This window comes from Lethenteron reissneri, chromosome 20 (assembly GCF_015708825.2).
Source record: "Lethenteron reissneri isolate LAM-NWPU_2019-01 chromosome 20, ASM1570882v1, whole genome shotgun sequence".
Lineage (NCBI taxonomy): Eukaryota > Metazoa > Chordata > Hyperoartia > Petromyzontiformes > Petromyzontidae > Lethenteron > Lethenteron reissneri.
The window spans coordinates 16,180,008-16,197,396 of record NC_083798.1 but is presented as its reverse complement, the minus strand read 5'-3'; the positions used below and the strand labels follow the sequence as shown (position 1 = coordinate 16,197,396).

Sequence of the window (17,389 nt, the reverse complement as noted above, 5' to 3'; positions counted from 1 at the left end):
CATGTCTGGTTGTGCTTCTATTATAATTATTATTGTTTACATTGCAGTGAAAGTTAACACCTCTAGTGGCTGTAGGAGTGACATGTACCCATTACATGCAACATCTACAATGATAATATATATCAATGCAAATAGGTGTCTTTAGCAGCAAATATATTACAGATATTCCAGAGTGATTTTCATGTCAAAGACATCACCATTATTGTACTTCTTCGATAAGAATGACATTTTTACGTAATGTACTTGATTCGGTGCAGGAATCATGAGTTTTATAATTCATGTTAACCAACTAATTGATGTATCACCCCACCCCTAGCTGTTAAGGTCTCACAATTTAAGGCTGGAGTGTTATGATGTCCCAACATCTCGCGCTTGACTTTGAACGTGTGTGTGCCTTCCCCCACAGGGGCGTGTTGTGGAGAACATCTCCAAGCGCTGCGGCGGGTTCCTCCGGCAGCTGGGCCTGCGTGGCTGCCAGGGAGTGGGCGACAGCGCACTGCGGTAACAAGGACTGCTCGCTGTGGAATCTTGCCAACACGTCCCGAGCCGAATGGTCAAAGTTCACTCGAGGAAGGCCCGGTATCTTGTGGTCACCATGACCATGAAATGACAGTGGGGAACAGAGCGGAGCAGGGCGATTAATCTATTATTGTTTTCGTTGGAAGCGTCGAAAATAAACTTTTTGATGGATAACTGGAAAAAATTAACGCAATCTGTGGGTCATTTTCAATTGGCCGTGGGCCCGAGGAGGAGGAAGCGTGATGAGAAGGCATCTCTGAGGGGAGGGAGCGCACGTGTGTGTGTGTGACATTTCGAATTGGCTGGTGGGAGTGCTCTGTCTATATGGGTAAGCGTGGGAGTGTAGCATCAGTAGTGTTTATGTGCAGCGGGGGCGGTGAGTGTCGTGTTGATGAGTGGTGAACAACAATGTGGATGAGTTAATTTACATACATTCCTCGACTTGCGAACGTGTCCTGTTGCGGAGCCACATTCGCTAAGTCAGTGTTCGTAAGTCGAGGATGATGTGTTTATATTTGATGTTAACCTATAGGGCCTTGAATTGTGATCACCGCAATAATGTATTATCATTATGAGCAAGCTGCAGAAATAACCAAAAATAATAATAAATTAACAAATAGAACATTCATAATGTTCCAGTAATTATCACTGGCTGTTTTGTTCAAATGTGTACTTCGGTTTGGATTTCATTATAATGAATTTAATGTCAGCATATGTACATATAATTGGATGGAACTTTTGGGATTTAAATTGTGTTATTGCCTGTCATTGCCGTCAGTTTAACACGTAGGCTGTCGCGACCAATATCATCCATAATATATTTTTTTGGATTAGATCGCGTAAATATAAATGTGTCGTTAAACCCGCCACCACCCAACACAGCCAACTAGTAAGGTTTGTGACGTAAACAGAACGTGGCCAATTCATCACTAGTACAGCACACCGGTGTGTTGGAGAGCAAATTCATAACATTTACAATCTGAGTACGACGTTTCGCCAGCAATTACAACTAGCATCATCAGGCGACAGCCACATTTGTGGAGAAATCCGCCTGTTTCGTTACATGTAATTGGCATGTTCTGTTTACGTAACAAACCTTACTAATTGGCTGTGTCCGGTGGTTGCGGGTTTAACGACACATTTATATTTACGCGATCTAACTAAAAAAAACTATTTTATGTCATTGCCGTATTTAGCAGTTAATAATTTCTTCAGAAACATTAATTTAATTGTGCCTGCGCCACATTTTTCCAAAAATAAATCAAGGCTGCTGTGAAGATGGACCAATCTTCTAAGAGCTCACAATGTAACAATTACCTGTTATATTACTTTGGCAGTTGTGCACAGTACAAATAACAAACACTTGATCAGAACCATTGCCTGAAATGTCACCGCGTGCATATATCTATTTTTTTCTTTTTAGTACGTTGCTATTGAAGAACGTGTTTAGATTTGGTTGCAGGTGCTCAGACAAGTGAGAACTTAAACATTTTGGCTCTGCTGGAAAAACAACAGCAATAACTACAATAAGAACACCATTGGCTCTACGCCACAGTCAGACTGCACCATAGACTCCGGATAGGAAGGCGTTAACAAAGGCTCTTGCCAGCAACACAATGGTGCACTTGTGGATGATCGACTTGCAAATGTCGCGTTTTAATCTGGGGCTTTACACGTGACTGAGTGCAGAGTGATCATGTCAGGCAGGTGATTCGCGTGCGTTCACCACACAGAACATTGCCAGTCAAGCTGATGGTCTTTAGCAGTGCTTACCCACAGCAGTGTGAACATCCATAACCAGTGGTGAGATACGTTGTGGCCAGCCCTTAATGTCCCAAACAAAGCCCTAACACAAGAACTACCTGCCTGCTTGTCTCGAAGACACTGGATGGCACTTAACCATGTTCAAATTATGCATGGAGGTGAGGCTACGTCCTCCAAAAGTGGCGAAATAAAAAATTGCCTTATTGTAACTGCGGCGGAGTGAAATCCATCACTCACATCACCAATCATTGTCCCACATGCGCTTTTGCAGGAGGTACAAATTGAATCCATCTGGCGACCCCGGAACGCCATCCATTGGCTTCCAAACTCAATGAGTGGTTACAAATTAATCCGTTGTTTGACACGCACAAGGGGTCGTATCTTGCCTAATAAAGGTTGAATTGTTAAAGACGGGCTAGGTTTATGCTGTTTTGCCTGTGGTTAGATCACCCCGAATGTACCGAATTGCAATAGATCTTTAGGTCTTGGATGGGAGATGGCCTGCGAATCCCAGCCGTTTTATGCTTGGGCTGCAAGGTGGCCAGGAAACATGCAATAGTATTGAGCCTATCTGTGTAGAGCTTTGAATGTGACTTCTTTACAAGCTTGGATTTTTATCGAGGTGCTCTAAATTGTCTGCATCACTCAAAACACACGTTAATGACTAATCATACCAATCAATGCAGGACCCTCCTGATGAGGAGTCTTGAGACACAGGGATTCTCTCGTGGTTAAATTTTTTATCCGAAAGCATGTTTACATACATTCGGCTTTGTAAGTGGAATACATGAGCCTTGTCATTCAACACTACGAATGTAAGAAACTGCCCATCTCTTAATCCGTACTTCAATTGCTTACAGAAGTGGGATGTTTTGCATCTCTGGCAAAAAAAATTTCTTCCCCAAAATGTATGGTGGGCTTAGCTGATTGGACTTGTCCTGTGCTATTTTGTGTTCCAGTGCTCCGTAATTATGTGAAGCATTGACACAGATTTGGACCATGTAAAGTATTATTATTATAATCCTGCTAATAGTATATTGGCATTCACAATGCAGCCTGCTCATTCACGCTTCTTGGGGGAGCAGCCAGCTTTCGCTGCACACCACTGGTTATGGTTTTCTTTGGGGGGGGTTATTTTTTATTTGTTTGCACTTGAATTTTAAACAGGACTCAAGGTTGAACATTTTTCATTATTTTGTATTTACATTACGGAAGTTTAGACGGCTGTTGAATTCCCGGTTGATTCTTTCAAATTCAATATAGAAAAATTGTCACCTGCGTCAAAGGCGGCTGTCAAGTTGAGATTGCTGATGACGGCTATAAAATATGTTTTCCGAGCTCCGTAAATGAAATATTATGTTTTTGTTGGTGTGTTGAAGGATTATTTGCATGCGGCCATTAATAGTGTTGTAGCTACATATTTCTGAACTAGAATTCATCACAAGCTATGCTTGAACTTGGCCAAGCCTGACAATAGAGCCCCCGATTTAAAGAGGATGTTGTTTATGTTTTGGTTTCATATAAATATGTTCTAGTTCGTAAAGAGTTCCATAACCACTACATATTAGTTAATATTTTTGCCCACTTATGTCATACACGTAAAACATTATTTGGTTATGTTCAAAATTATTTTAAAATTCTGTGTAATACTTGTCACATAATTTGCTGACTTTACTAGCAGTTGCACTTTTGTGTGTTTTTTTAAACATAATTTACAACAAACAAAAGTTAAACTTGTTAATTAAAAAAATAATCGGAAAATAATTTATCATTTTTTTAAATGTCGTTGAATATTTACTGTGGTTCTTTAATACATGAACTTAAATAATGTTAAAGTGTTTGGAATTGGTTACATTTTGCATAATCCTCAATAGGATTGTGCGTTGCAGTTAAACTGCAGCGGGGCCCGATCACTCCGCATTGCTGAAATATCGCGCATTTGCTGGGCTGATCTCTTTTATAATCAGTCATTTCCCCCCCACCCCCAACACATTCTGCTTTTTTTTCCTTTGCAGGACTTTTGCCCAGAACTGCAGGAACATTGAAATTCTGAATCTCAACGGCTGCACCAAAATCACAGACAAGTACGCACACACGCCAAATGCTCACATGCAAAATTGGGGCACGGTACAGATTGACGACAAAGTAATGCAAGCAGAGTTGTCTTACCTCTCTTATATTCTGCTCGCTATTATTCCGTTCCACCTGTAAATTCGAGGGCTTCTAAACGCTCGTCGTCGTCGCTGCCAGGTCAGAATCCTTGGAACTCCCTGGCAAACGGCATTGTGGGCCCCACCCTCGCTGCAGGGGCTTGCAGCGGTTCAAGGAGAAGGCCCAGCCCCACCGACTTCTCGGCGCAACTCGGGATGGGCAATGAAATGATGGATTAGCAACAATGCCTACATCCAAAAGAATAATAATTTTTTTAATGACCTGCGTGACCCCCATTACCATTGGCGGAGGATACGTGGCCGTGCTTCGCCACACTGCTCATTCCATGCTAGATGTAGCGTAGCGGTTAGCGCGCTGCGCTACGAACCTGGCGGCCCGAGTTCGATTCCCGCTCTCATGATTTACACCGGTGACGATTATCTGAACCGGTCCTGGGTTTCCCCTTGTTCGACTTGGTCTCAAATGTGTACATGGAGCGATGTTTAAATATTGCTACTGGGGAGGCAAAGGCGGCCGGGTGTGGTGCTGGCCACCCACCCTCTCGTGTGCCGTGCCGGCCTCCGTAAGTACTCGCTAACAGTACTTGCTCCAACAGTCTGTTAAAGCTATACGGGGATCTTTCTAATGTACTTCGCTGACATGGGGAGCGCACCACTCGCATTCGGGTGACCCAGAGTATGCGAGCACGGGTTGGACTGTCACATCGCTAGACCATGAGAATTCGGGACAGCCTTCATCCAGCAGCTGATTGATCATGGTTAATGCTGATGTCAAATACAATGCAACCCTATTGTGTAATTTTCAACGCTGTGGAAATACTGCACTCACAGTTCCGCGTCCCCGCAAACCGATTCGATGAATTGTAAAAATAATGCCTTCGAGTACTTACAAATGCAATGGGCTCATGATGCAGCGGATAGCATTGCGTCGTCCCTCCACCCTCTCTGCACCTGCCTGGGTTTTGTCCTGCAAGTCCCAAAGCAACAACAGTTTCGCTGCTTTTAAATGGCCTTCGACAACACAGTATGACGGCTGCCTTTATCCTCAGTTTGGCGTGGTGGCGAAGCAAGGGGCGCTGGTGGATCACGTAGGTTTGTGAAACTCTCAAACCCACTGGGCTGCAAGTTGTCCAGGAGATGGTAGTTCAGTTGGTTGTGAACCCATCAGTGCAGATCTTCGAGTGTTTAACCCCTTGTGCGAGGGAGTATTCTCTGTGTACTCTGGTTTCCTCACAGATGCAAAAGACTTATTTTGATAATAATATAGCTTTCATTATCTGACTTTTTATGAGCTCATCTCCATTTTGGAAGTTGATCACATTATGGTGCCATCGCCGCTTTTAAGGGTGATAACATGAGCTCAGTCATTTCTATTCCTACATTTCTCAATAAATTCTGGTCGCTACCTTTTTTACTAATCCTCAATGTCATCCTGCCAAGCTTGATGCTGCTTCCCGCTCATTTTTATTCTGCTTCCCCCCACTCCAGAATATTTTTTTAAGTTGACCTTTTTATTTTTATACGGTGTACCAACAGTTTGTCATTTTGTTAATTTCCTTTCAGTGGTAATGTTTAACAACTTTTCTTCATTTGTAATTTTACCACCTCAATATATGTTCATCTTCTTATTCGGCATTTCTTAATCGTTTCTCTGTCGTATCTCAATTTGAACTCTTCTATTCAATTGTCTTTTTTCTTAATTAAAAGTCCACAAATTCACGTAAATAAATTTTATTTGTGTACATGTGTAGTCCTTTTGTCAATCAACTGCTGCATGAGGATCTCCCAACACATTGCGGTTTGTGGGGTGGGGGTTATGTTTCCATACTTCACCACGCTGGTCAGTGTCGATTGGTGATGGCGGGGGAACGTTTTCAAAGTGGGTTCAGGCTCAGAACATGTATAAAGATTCGGGGCAATTTCAGGATTCCTGGTCTGGTGCCAGGACGCGTAACCCCAGCTCTGACCGCTCTTCCCTGCTGTGCCTGTCCTGCGATGGTGCCATGTGTCGGACACTAACAGCACGTGCTCCAGCCTGGGCAAGTTCTGCTCCAAACTGAAGCAGCTTGACCTCACGTCCTGCACCTCCATCACCAACCACTCGCTCAAAGCGCTCAGGCAAGTCACGATGCCTGTCACAGCTCTTATGGTAATCGACAAAAAAAAGAGCAAAGCTCCTTGTGTCCAAGTGTCATAGGCTAAACTCTAACTTTTAAAATTGCTTGCAATAATTAATTGGAAAAGACATTCAGAGCAAATTAACTAAATTTGCAGATACTTCTCCCTAACAAGATTATATTAAATTATGTCTGGCTTCATGTCCGTGCCGTTTTGCCTGCATAGGCATTGGCAGTGACAAAATAACTGGCTTGTGGCCATACGAGATGGGCTGCTGGGGGTGGTGATGGTGCGGAGCGCTCAAGGGATGAATCCAATTAAAGTCTGAGCTCTCCAAAAGTGCTACTTGTCGCAAGGCAAGGAGGGAACGAATAAGACTGGAGGGATATGGTGGCAGATGTGGCTGTGCTTGGAGGGGTATTGTATGAAGATTATAGCAGCATCTACGTGTCCGCACAAAAGGTTAATTGCAAATGAGCTACCAGGAGGCATATTTTGTACAATAGAGCTGATAGTTCTCGGAATATTTCGTACGAAAAATAAAATGTAAGCAGAAAAGATGTGCACAAACAACGTGTGCCCCATCAGGAGAGCTTTTTTTATGCCAGTGCTGCTTGTGCTGATCTTTTTTTATTTCTGCCCGACCACGCCTGCTGACTGATGTTGTTTTCTTATTTCTTTTCTTCCCTCCTGGTGTAGCGATGGCTGCAAAGGACTAGAGCATCTCAACGTGTCGTGGTGCGACAACGTGTCGGAGGATGGTATCACGGCGCTTGTGAGGGAGTGCCCCGGCATGAAGGTCCTGCTACTCAAGGGCTGCCACATGGTGAGGCCCACCGAGGATTTTCCTGCCCTTCGTTAGGTCATTCAGTTTTTAACCAATGTTTATGTTTTTGTTAATTCGGATGGTTTTTAGCTTCTGAAAAAAAAAACTATTCAAGCAGAAAGAAACCCATTTGGATGTAATTGGAATTGAAGGATTTTTTAATTTTGCAAGTTTGTTATTAACATTCTGGATATTTTCATGGCGGTTTCACCAAAAATACTGCATTTCATTGGATGATGACATATTATTTGAGGACGATCAAAGCCTAAACACATTCGATCATACTACCATAAAATGTTAAATATATATGGTTAGATTGCAAACAATCACCCGTAATCTCTGCTATGAAGAAGGGTCATTGCCCAAAATGTCACTACCTATGATATATATTTTTTCCGTATAAGGCAGTGCTATTGACGAATGCATTACGTTTTTTGTTTATTGTGTTTGTCTTCCTCTTTCCATCACAGTAGCTCCATTTTTTTTATTTTGAGGTAAATCAGGCTAAGTTCTGACAGGCTCACTATAGTAATGTTAGTATGATTGAATAATGTGAAACTACACTGTGCGTGGTGTGCGCATGTGTTTGTTTTTATTTCTGTTGGTTGTCTTGCGATTGGGTGCCAGCATGCATACGCTCGGCCACAGCTCCAACACTGCCATGTTAAAATCAGATGCAGCATCGCGTGAAATTCACCCAGTGAAATCTTAAAACAAATTAATAAAATAAACCCCTTCTGCGGAAAAAAATCAGCGAGTTAACACTGTCATTAAAAAAATTGGAACAAACGTTAGCACGTTGCCATTGTGTTGTGCACTGTAATTAAACCGTAGGCACGATGCCGTTGCCTTTGCCCCAAGTGTATTTGTTGGTTTGTGCTCCTCTTGCGTAAGTGGCGATAATTACAAATGACTTGGTGCATTGCGAGTGGCACGATGGAATTGATCAGCCTAAAATAAACAACGGCGCGAGATCAAGGGGAGAATAAAAGCACCGCATTCATTCGGACAACTTGTACACGCTCGCTAACTGGTGTGGTAATATGGGAAGTGATCATGGCATTGTTCTGTTCCCATGAGCACAGTGTGCTGTTATTATTTCCGATTGCTTTTTGCAATAGTTGTGAGATGAGTTATGGCTTATTATTCATAAAGGGACATCTGCGATGATCTATTATTCACTGCTGGATGCAGGCCTCCCTAAGCTGTCACCATCTCTTATGGTCTTGCGATATAACAATCGTTCTTGCACCTGTACGTAAACTGATTTTAACTTTCCATCTCTGCAGTTGACGTCCTCTCAGGCATTTTCTCTCGTTTGGCTGCCACTCCATTGTTCATTTTTACCACCGGCCATCATCCCTTCTAGACATATTTCTGCCCAAGTCAGCTTGTTCTTATTCACAGTCAATATGATGTCTTTAACATTCGTATTTTCTGAAGTCCACATGTTCCTCTTCCTGTCTCGCTGTATTCCTAGCATGCTAAACTCCTCTCTTCTTTCAGCATTTATTCCATTTTCTCCACCAATCTCCATGTATGCGATCTATGTTGTCATTGCAGGTAGGTTACTCTGACTAAACACATTATTCCTTAAGCGCACTTACATTTGCTCTTCATCATTACGTTCTATCCTCCAAAAGCAGTACAACCTACTCTCATCCACCTTTATTTCATTATTTTTATTCTGGTCTGCTTCAAACAAATTTCACCAATTGTTTAGTTAACCTGTCGTACGTGACTTTTGTTAATGCTGGTATTTATCTTCAGCCCATCTTTGCAGCCGTTTTTATTCCATTCTTCTAATATTTCCTGAAGTATAATTCCCATTAAACATTACAACTGCAATTGCCAATTATCAGATGGTTAATATTTCTAGAGTTCTATACGCCTTAGTTTTTTCCGATCCTATTTTTGGAAAACATCTTCGAATGTCACTCTAAATACAGATCCATGAAGATTTTTTTTTAAATCAAATCCAGAACATATTTAAACTCAGGTTTCTTCTGATTAAACGGAATAAAAAAATGCGACCACATTCACTAATTAATTCCTCTGCAAAGCATGCATATTTGTAGAGCTGTTTGTTTAGTTGTAACCCGTAAATGTTTCCTATGAAACCCCTCTGTTCCCCGTTTGTGTGAAGGTGAATGATGGCGCTCTTAAGCAGGTTGGCAAGTACAGTCCTGGGCTCATCACCCTTAACCTGCAGAATTGCTCCGTAAGTTGAATTAAAATAATGCAAACCTTCTTACGAAAGCTGTTGCAAATAGTCAATGTCGGTTCAGTATTTTAGGTGCTCCGCTTCGGGGTCCACATGCGTGGGTGATGGTTAAGAATGCGTAGTAGTCTTCCCCCATGCGTATCCGGTTTGTACCTCGCTGTGTTTGGCCATGATGATGTCTCGCGTTTTGCTTCCACATGCTGCGGGAGCCTCTTTGGGAACTGAAACTCCCCCAGCATGCCAACCGAAACGTCGGACATCGTGCCAAACAACGCGGAAAACCCGGAAAACACACTTCAGAGAAGCTATATACAGCACAACTACCAACACTTTGCCAGTAGTGTAAAATCATGAGTGGGAAAGGGATTTATCAACGAAGGAATGACCACTAAACCAAGGCCCTTTAGTTGCGATGCTCACTGCCTCTGCATCTCTACTCCAAGTCATATCAGTGGCATAATCAAATCGTTTCAGCCAATTATTTTGTACGTATTTGAGTTAACTTGTTTTTCAGCTGGATTCATTCGTCAATAGCTTTTTGAATTTGTATTACTGTTGATGAACGCACCGAAATGCTCCACATGAAGAGCACTTTAGAAAAGCAAACTGTGTTTCAATGTAATTTGCATCCCTTTTTCAGTCCACTGCTGAATGAAGTTCTCCCCATGCCGTATCTGTCATGCAGCTTGTGTGACTATACTTCACCACCCCAGTCAGTGCTGGTTGATGAAAGGTCTTGCCAAGGATCAGTTCAGATATTACTTGCCACTGATGTTAGCCGTGGTCGGGAATGGTACTAAAATCACCAGGTTCACAAAAGCGCATCGCGCTAACCATTGCACCACCAATACCCCCGTGTGCTCATTAACGGTGTAAAAATCACAGCTCGTGATCCAATGCGAGGCTCATTTAACCGATTAATGCATCACACAATCTTGTTTTAATTAAAAATGCATTGCTGTAGGAAAGCCAATTAAAGTCATTAAGTTTAGACACAAGGAGCTGAATGGGACAAAACATAAGCATCCTTTCCTTACAAGGATTTGCTCAGCCTGCGCCGCCCTGACTCTGCGAGCATACCACTCCATTGGAAATTCCATGCATCAGGGTTGTCAAATGCCATGCGCAAGACTGACGACCTGTCCGAGATATAGAGTAACCCAGTCTGGGAAGGAAAAAAAAACTAATCGCCCAAGAAGCTTCGCCGCTAATGCATTTTCTTTCCTCCCAAGTCTACAAGCAGATGGATGGAGCCGCTGTGGTTGAATGTGCGAACTAAAGTCACAGCGGGCTCATTAGCCGCCCATGGAGTGGCTCGTTGCAGAACAACACTTGGCTCTCGTGCCGCCGTGTAATAAGCTAAAGTGATGAGGCAGTGTTCCTGTCAGGTTCTATTTTGTAGATTACATATTTTTACCCTTCATATTTATTCGTCTAATAAAAAAAACCGACAGCACTCTAACAAGTGCCTGCTTAATTATTGCAGTTTTGTAGGTCGTTTAAAAAAGGGTAGTATCCATTTTGACTGTTTATCCTGGCACTCAGTGGCTTTTTAAACTCTTTGTTGTTGTTGAACATTTTGGTGACCCAGATCACTTGTAAATGAGACTTATCCTGGTCTCTTGCAGTTCTCACCTGGTTAAAATAAATTTCAACTTAAAAATTCTAACATTAGCAGTGGTCCTAAAACAACTTTTTAAAATCATTCTCCATCTATGTGCTTGTCGTGATGCAGCTGGTGTATGCTGTGATGCACCAGTGCAGTAAATATCTTTCTTCGGTGGCAAAAGGTTAACTTCCTCATCTGGTATACAGGAGAGGTAGTGGTTAGATTCTGACCCTGACACCTGTATATTTGGAGTTTGCATATTCTCCCTGTGGTCATGTATATTTTTCTTCGGGTCTACCGGTTTTTCCCTCCACATTTAGAAACATGCTTTTAGAGTATTTGGCTGCTTTTACTTTCTACATGATAACCTACTTCGTTAAGCTATCATCTGTGGCCAGGTCGCTTCTGAAAAATATCTATATAGCTCGGTGGTATAATAAATATTTTTAGTTTTATAGTTTTTGGCACTTCCATAAAGGCTTGGCCTAATTGCTCGGTGTTTATAGCAAGGTTAGCCAGAGGTAACGCACTTTTGCTTTCTCTAAGGTTTTAACTCTACAGAGGCTTGGACACCCATAACGTTTCATTTAGATAAAAATGTACGTCGTGGGAGTTTTATAAATATCAATTTTTTAAATCACCACCCTGGTCAATTACTTCACCCGAAGCACTCGCTAGTGTAGGCAGTGCCATTGAGGGAGGGCGGTACTATCGGAGCAAGAGCTGCCATGGCAGTGCCCATGTCATTGCTGAGCACCCATGGTCTGCTTGTGCATCGCTCACACACTGTTTTTCCACCACCATTTGGATTCAGACCCAGCCATGCTGAGCTGTTCCCAGAACGTTCCCAGCAACATTTCCAGAACCATGTGGGGACTCTGGAATCAGCCCCTCCTGCTCCATTCCCCCTGCCCCCTCTATCTCTTGTCAAGGAACATAAACCATCACGCAAACTACGGTCATCCTCGCAGAAGTGGCTGTTGGCTCGCCATCGAACAAAGACTGGTCACTACATCGCGCACTTTCAGATGCGCTTCTGCGGCCGTCTGGAATGCTGTTTTTTTCCACTGGAGCTATGCACTTTTACATCTAGATTGAAAACTAATTTCTTTAGAACTGCTTTTTGTGTTTAGTTTGGCCTTTCACTGCAACTCTGATTGGTATGGCTGGCTACGTTGTGTGAAAGAAGTTCAACATACATCTCCCTTACCTTTACAGTCGAGTTAAATTATTCAAATTTTTAATAGTTTGTAAATTATATTAAAGTTAGCAACTTTATTGTTAACAAGATTTAAGTTGAAATACATTTTTCATTTTGAGACTGCCTTTACGATGACCTAAGTGAAGACACCATTGACTTGAAGTCTTTCTTTCATGTGACCCCAAATTAAGCCACTTGGCCTAGTTAGTGTTTTCTTGGTCTGGTAAGGCTGCCTTGGGAATTCAGGCCAGGCCCATGAACTGGACCCAGCTCGCTTTCATTGGCTGTGTGAGCGCGGCAATAGTGAATGGCAGTGGGAGTCTACCATTGAAGTTCATGTCGGCCCCTTTTATCCTAACTACAATTTGCTATTGTGTGCTGGTTTGGATGTCTGTGTATATACACAGACCCAACTTACAAACTATACAATGGCTTTTGCCTCAGAACCTTTTAAAAGGGGTCGACTGTTTATGTGAAAGGGGTACCACTTCTCAGTGTACCACACCCACAGTGTAAAGTGTTAATAATTCACGGTACAAATAAAACATTTAAGCATTTTTCTCTCTTAAAACATTCTGAAATTGTTGCTTTCATAGTCACAGCAGCAGGGGTACGAGAGAATGTCCTTTGCTGAACCTGACTTGTTTGTCAACAGAACGGCCAGCTGTATTTATAAACGCAAATGCTCCCAGGTTAATGAACACCCAATGAACTGACTTGACATGGCAGAGCTGGTGCCAGTCGGTTTGCTCCGGAGCCTCGCGCCGCACGCACGCACGAACCCTCTTCCCCCCCTATTCTCCAAGGCTCGACGATGTGTATGTTAATTCTCACTTTCACCAATGCTCCAGTGAGCGGGTGAAAGCCATAATGACCGTGGCATGAACAGAACATGTTTGGTAATTGGTTTGCAGGCTAATGAGTTTTAATTGGCACTGATTTACATTTGGCCCTCGGTTAGCAGTAATGTTGCAGGCCTCTGTGTTTGTTCTTTAATACGATTGTGAGTCACTCTGAGCCACTATGTGTGGTGGCTTTTTGTCTGTTTTCATAGCCCAATGTTGACACACAAATGTGGTGGTGAAGGTGCAGCCCTGCAATTACCTTCTCACACCACTGCTGGTTGAAGAGCTTCCACCTAGGGGAGCTCCAGAGACGTGGGCTATATTTGCAACCATTTGTCGATCTGTATGAAGGCCTCCCCACACCGTGTCGACCCCGTACTCCACCACACTGGTCAGTGTGGGTTGGTTAAGTGGAAGGTCATGGTTAGGTTCATATCTCGCTCGTCACTCGTGTTAGCTATGGCTCAGTGCGCTGCTAACCACTACGCCACCACACCCCACCATTGGTATTATACTTGGGGTAAACGATTCTTGTATATGCATTTATATGTATTGTGAGTTTAAGCTATTAATCGATAATACTATGCATATTATCCAGGGATAAGATGAGAATATATGTTTTCAGGCCTACGCAGTGCTAGACAGTCTTAATTTACATGCAAAACACCCAATAGGAGATGTGCATTACAGAGGAATAACGTTGATTCTTGCTCAAAATACACGTTTAAAATCACGTGTGTAACAAGTTATGTTTTTCATATTTTTTGGGTCTTTCGGTAAAGTCATATAGAATAAAAAAAACTACGACGTTTCGATCGCAACACAAGCAATCGTCATCAGTGGAAGATCAGGGTTAGGTTCATATCTCGCTCGTCACTCGTGTTAGCTATGGCCCAGGAGGATGACGATTGCTTGTGTTGTGATCGAAACGTCGTAGTTTTTTGTAAAAAAAAATTGGTCTACATGACTTTACCGAAAGACCCAAAAAACATTAATTCCTGCAGTCACGAAAGCTTTGAGTCAAGATTTAAGTTATGTTTTCCCTTTGGTCCACATAATATATTACGGGTTCGTGTCAACTCTCCAACCACTAGATGTCGCTACATTTACCACAATGTCATAAAAAAAGAATCGATTCTTTAATCAAATTGTGACCCAGAATTTTGACAATTCATTTCAAAGTCGCCCCGAAATAATCACGAACAGACTACGATGTCTGCAGTGATAGTGGATCTTGCCTTGCGTTGGTGCCACCACGTGGCTCACAGTTGACACTGCATTAACCTGCACAACAATGCGTGGGTGGTGGAATAATCGGGCAGTCAGAGCCAACCCAGTTGTGAGCAAATCATTGCAAAATTACACCGCTGGGTCATGCACTGACACTCACGTGCTTGTGAGCGAGTGGCGGGCCGTCATGTTAAGTTGTGTATTGCATCATGGTGCATCGGGGCACATGTTGGTACATGGTGGTGCATGGTGGTATGTCGTAGTGTGTCTTTAGTGGTACATGCTGGTGCAGTATGATACATGGTGGTGTGTAGTGGTAGGTTGTGTGTGGTGGTGCATGCTGGCGCGTGGTGGTATGTCGTGGTAGCATATGACGGTGTGATGTGGTATGCAGTCATGCGTGGTGGTGTGTCACGGAACTTGACGGCGGTGTGTGTGCAGCGTCTCACGGACGAGGGCGTGATCACTATGTGCCGGGGCTGCCACAAGCTGCAGTCTCTCTCCTTGTCGGGTTGCACGGCCCTCACGGACGCCGTGCTCAACGCGCTGGGACACAACTGCCCACAGCTGCGGTTCGTTCCCCCACCCCCGCCACCTCCCCCAATACCGAAGTCAGTTTATTTTTCACGTCCTCACTTTGTTTACGCGTATGACGCCTTTCGCAGAAATCTGTAAATGGCACCGACTGCAGAACACCGTCTCGAAGCACTTGAGCGCTCTGGAAGGGAGCGGCGGAATCGGTGGTCCTATCAATGAACAATTAACGTAAAAAGCCACGTGAAGAGCACGTGTGTTACCAATCAAATCAAAGTCGACCCAACATCCCTTTTGCTTGTGGTACAGGCACAGAATCTCGGCTGCTTGTCCATTGCTTGTCAAACGGTCTGGTTTTATCCACACGTTGCCTGGCTGAGTGATTTGGCTCTGTGTTTCAGGATCTTGGAGGTGTCCAGCTGTTCCCAGTTGTCAGACGCTGGTTTCCAGGTCCTGGCTCGGGTAAGACAGTGCCATTGTTCTAAACCAGCATGGCTGACTGTTCATGAGTCTCTGTATGTCAAAACCAGTCCACTGTTTGCTTGCTTCAACAAATCCTGCTGGTAATAGTGCTCGCAAAAGGTTCTTTATAGATGGCATAACGTGCGATCGTGACCAATGGATCAGTCCTCCCATCAAGTCTTGAATGTCGCATGGAATTTCCAAACTACATGTACAATGCACACAGCCTAGTTTGTCTTGCTGCTGTACAAAGTATAGTCCTCGTGTTTGACTATTGATTGGGTGATCTAAAACAAGTCTGCCAGCATGTATATATCATCACAATATGATGATGATTTATAGGTGCCACCATGGCGTGATATTAACTACCTTGCCCGATGTACAGGAAGTAATGGGTTTCATCCCGACCCTGACACCTGTAAATTTTCGAGGTTGTCTGTTCCCCCTCGTGGGCGCGTGGATTTTTCTCTCCGTCAAATTTTCACTCCATTTAGGAACATTCTTTTAGAGTATTTGGCTGATATAAATTTCCACCTGATTATCATCTGTGACCAGGTCGCTTCTGAAAAAGAGAAGTGTAGCTCAGTGGGCCTTACCTGGAAAAATAAAAATAGTTTAGTTTTCACTTTAGTTTACATGATGTGCAAGGGAAGATCGGAGAACCTGTGTAATTGTTATTACATTTTTGTTTATAGCCTGCGCCCACTCTTTTGCCTGATGAGTATATCATTTACAGGAGAGTGTTTGAATGTGTTTAGATGCTTCTGCTTAACAAGGGTAGAGGAACAATAGGCACGTAGACTGAAACATACCTCTGTAAAGATACAAGAACAGAGGTTGATTTATTGCTCATAACGTCTCTCCACAATAGCACATTATACATTTCTATCACAGGTTACTCCGTCACACGATGGATTGATTGTTCCAACTTGGATGATGGTAAACCACGTGACTTGTTTCATCTCGCTTCAGAACTGCCACGAGCTGGAGAAGATGGACTTGGAAGAGTGTATCCTGGTATGTTTTATAAGAGAACTCGCATGCCTCTTTAAACAGCAATAACTAAATTGATAAGCACATTAGCATACAGTTTAAACGTGTGTTTACTTTGATACATGTTTCACCTTGAACATTGGAGTAATGCACTGAGCCACTGATGTCCTTCCAGAGTCGGTGCTAAATGCACCTTCTGGTTGATTTTTGTTTCAGGAAGTACCAAATGCATTCTTCAGCTTGGTTGGTGAACGTTAATCGCTGTTGTAATTTTGGTTTCTGAAACACCAACAATCACTTTAATTGGGTTAAAAACCACATACCAACATCGCCTTGTACTAGCCGACTATATATGTCTGAGAAACAGCACCTTCGCCCTTAGCCTTTCGCTATTAAAATGGCTAAATTACCAAATGTATTCAATTTGTGCACAGGTAGAATCGCACCAAAAACATTCTAACCTCATTGTTTTCAATCTCAGGTCTGTACCTTGATTATTTTTTTGTTGTTCAGATAACAGATGCCACCCTGATGCAGCTCTCCATAAATTGTCCTCGCCTTACCGTGCTGGTGAGCAAAACATTTCCAATTGCATACGTCTTGACCATATATTCTGGCTTTGTTATTGAGACAAATATATATCTGCACCCTCTGCACGTGAAGGTTCTTTTATATTATTTCACTCCCATTCGTCTCCTTCGCACCACACTCCGCAGAGTAGGTGTGTAACGAATCGCCACCTTTGTGGGTCGGTGAATTGGTGAATGTAGCACCTCCAGTGGCTGCATGAGGTCGTGTGAAGCCTTTACGTATAACGCACTCTAGTGGAATATAACCGATTCACGCACAATTCATGCGCATTGTTTTCGCCCAAATCACCTGGAATGTTCCTT

At 43.0% G+C, this 17,389-nt stretch overlaps 1 protein-coding gene across 1 annotated transcript in view; it reads left to right on the top strand.

Annotated features, from left to right (window-relative positions):
- Nucleotides 1-17,389, top strand: part of LOC133344878 (F-box/LRR-repeat protein 20-like) — a 40,019-nt gene that overhangs the window by 17,891 nt on the left and 4,739 nt on the right. Inside the window, exons 5-13 of the mRNA XM_061555165.1 lie at nucleotides 407-501; nucleotides 4,299-4,367; nucleotides 6,477-6,572; nucleotides 7,272-7,398; nucleotides 9,545-9,619; nucleotides 14,949-15,079; nucleotides 15,443-15,503; nucleotides 16,476-16,520; nucleotides 17,010-17,066. Coding sequence (XP_061411149.1) covers nucleotides 407-501; nucleotides 4,299-4,367; nucleotides 6,477-6,572; nucleotides 7,272-7,398; nucleotides 9,545-9,619; nucleotides 14,949-15,079; nucleotides 15,443-15,503; nucleotides 16,476-16,520; nucleotides 17,010-17,066 — 756 coding nt within the window. The remainder of the gene's footprint in view (nucleotides 1-406; nucleotides 502-4,298; nucleotides 4,368-6,476; nucleotides 6,573-7,271; nucleotides 7,399-9,544; nucleotides 9,620-14,948; nucleotides 15,080-15,442; nucleotides 15,504-16,475; nucleotides 16,521-17,009; nucleotides 17,067-17,389) is intronic.